The 2,500-nt window shown below is 43.8% G+C and overlaps 1 protein-coding gene across 1 annotated transcript in view; it reads right to left on the bottom strand.

The window, feature by feature from the left end:
* The window catches only part of LOC125028751, a 17,727-nt gene that overhangs the window by 1,647 nt on the left and 13,580 nt on the right, over nucleotides 1-2,500 (bottom strand). The window contains exons 3-4 of the mRNA XM_047618233.1: nucleotides 2,270-2,274; nucleotides 1,250-1,401 (exon numbers count right to left, since the gene is read on the bottom strand). Coding sequence (XP_047474189.1) covers nucleotides 1,250-1,401; nucleotides 2,270-2,274 — 157 coding nt within the window. The remainder of the gene's footprint in view (nucleotides 1-1,249; nucleotides 1,402-2,269; nucleotides 2,275-2,500) is intronic.

Here is a 2,500-nt window from a genome sequence, read left to right as displayed (position 1 = left end):
CCCGGCGCACCCCCCTCCCCCCATCCACTACTTGATAGCAGCTTCCTACCCCCTCCCCCACTCGATCCCTATATCAACTTCCCCTCTCTCCCTCTCCTACCTCTTACCCCCTATGTCAGCCTTCCCCCTACTACCTCTCACCCCCCATGTTAGTCTCCCCCCTCTCCTACTCCGCCTATGACAACCCCCCTCTCCCCCCCCTCATAACTTTAAGAAGCCCGAGGTCCTCTTCACCTCAGATATGTCGGGCCCTTCGGCTTTTTGCCTCATGTCCTGACAATACATGTAAAGTAAATAAGAAGTTGGCTGCTTCTCCCGGTCTTTGTCTGTCTGCCTGTTTCCGTCTGTCTGTTTGTTTGTCCGTCTATGTCTGTCTGTCTGCCTGATTGCCTATCGGTCTGTTTGTCTGTCTGTCCGTCTGGTCTATTTCTCTCTCTTTCTCTCTGTTTCCACCTTGCCTCCACACTTCAGTCTCCATTAAAAGTACTTATATCTACCCACAAGCCTCCTTGCTTTTCTAAGTTTCAACAGGAAAAATAAGGATTGTGAATAAATCTGTATTCCACCCTCGTCAAGTCTCCCTCTCTCCCTCTCCCTCCCCTCAATGCCCCATTCTATGCCCAATGCATGCCGGCTTAACGAGGTTCCGTGCACGGCATCAGGGGCAGTTTGCTCGTGCGTAACCCCGTGTCATCTCCCCGGGGTGCTAATGCTCCTTCCCGCCCTCCTTCCTGCATTACCCAGACTGTCCCTTGCCTAGTATTTTGCCCCTTGCCTAGTATTTCGTCTGTGTGTTTGCTTGTCTGTTTGTTTGCCTCTCTGTCTCTGATCTTTTTGGCTGTATGTATTTTTTACTTTTTCTTTTCTTTTTGCATTTGTTCTTTCTTTCTCTTGTGTCTGAAAATTTGTTTATCCATCACGAATCTCTATGTCTGGACCCCCTTCCTCTCCCTTTTTCTATCCCCCACTTCCCTGATATCCGTTCTTCCCCTTCTCCCTGTTTCTATCCACTCCTTTTCCTTTTTCATATCTCCTCTTTTCCTATTTCTACCTCTCTCTCTCTCACACTCTCTTCCTATCATCCTTTTTCCTTCTTTCTACTTCTCTCTTCCTCTTTCTACCTCCCTCTCTTTCTCTTTCTACCTCCCTCTCTTCCTCTTTCTACCTCCCTCTCTTCCTCTTTCTACCTCCCTCTCTTCCTCTTTCTACCTCCCTCTCTCCCCTTTTCCATCCCCTTCTCCTCGTCTACCTTCTCTCAGCACCGACGACGCACTCTGCCAATGTCTAAAAACGTCTGAACAACCCCAGGCGCCCGTGACCCTCTGCTTGCCTCCCTGCCTGTGCTTGAAGGCGGAGTCGGACAAGGGCGGGAACACTTTACAGGCTACATATATAGGGTGGCTGAAAAGAGCAGCATAGCGGGAGGCACACGGTTGCAAGACGGTACACCTGCCCCCCACTACCCCACCCCACTAACCAGGGGTCGAGATCGCCATCCAAGTCGACTGCCACTCGACTGGGTCTGAGTACTGTCGAAAAGCCGATTGTATTTTGCGAGTTTCGGCTCGATTGTTTCGTTTCGTGGATTGAATTTTTTTTTTGGAAATCATTTTTCAATTTTTTAATGTTAAGGATTGACAAAATAAGGAGAAAAAGAAGGAAAAGAAGAAGAAAAACGATGGATAATAAAATAGAAAAACGAAGAAGAAGAAAAAGATGAAGAAGAAGAAGAAGAAGGAGAGAGAGAGAGAGAGAGAGAGAGAGAGAGAGAGAGAGAGAGAGAGAGAGAGAGAGAGAGATAGAGAGAGAGAGAGAGAGAGAGAGAGAGAATGATAAAAAAATAAAGAATTCGAGGCTACATAATTTGGTCACTCTGATTAGGAAGCCGGAATGAAAAGTTTTGTCACATGTTAAGCTAATCTTCGGAACAACACATTTTTTCTTTCCTAATGTCCAATATGGATATGTCGATGGTCCGGCTTAATGGATGAAAGTTATAACACTGGCAATAAGCTCTATTATCACCATTTTTATTATCATAATTATTAGTATCATCATTATTATTAGCTGTTTTTGATGTAGTGTTGCATTTTTATTACTATGATTGTTTTTGTTATAAATTTTATCATAATAGTTATCATTTGCATCTCATAATTATTATTATAATTTTCATTTCATCCTAATTGTTATTATGATATGGATAAAAATAGAAAAAATCACTTTGAAAAATGAACTACTGACGGCCCAATTTTCCAATCATCGGACTTGCCTCTCCTGAAGATCAATGAAGATTATGAGAATCAAAACGTCAGTAGTTCATCTTGCCTTCAAGAAATCATACATTCCTATTCATACTTCTTTTTTTGTTTCGAAGCATCGAACACCATGAAACAAAATACCGGGGCCAAAGTTAACGCCTTGGGGAAGCACTTTACACCAGAGCAAAAACTCGTAATCCCTTTTTAACCAAAACATGTGTGGAGAGAAAAAAAAGGGTAAT

Source organism: Penaeus chinensis, chromosome 9 (assembly GCF_019202785.1).
Source record: "Penaeus chinensis breed Huanghai No. 1 chromosome 9, ASM1920278v2, whole genome shotgun sequence".
NCBI classification, from domain to species: Eukaryota; Metazoa; Arthropoda; class Malacostraca; order Decapoda; family Penaeidae; genus Penaeus; species Penaeus chinensis.
Note: the sequence above shows the minus strand (reverse complement) of the source record. Positions and strands in the feature narration are given on the sequence as shown.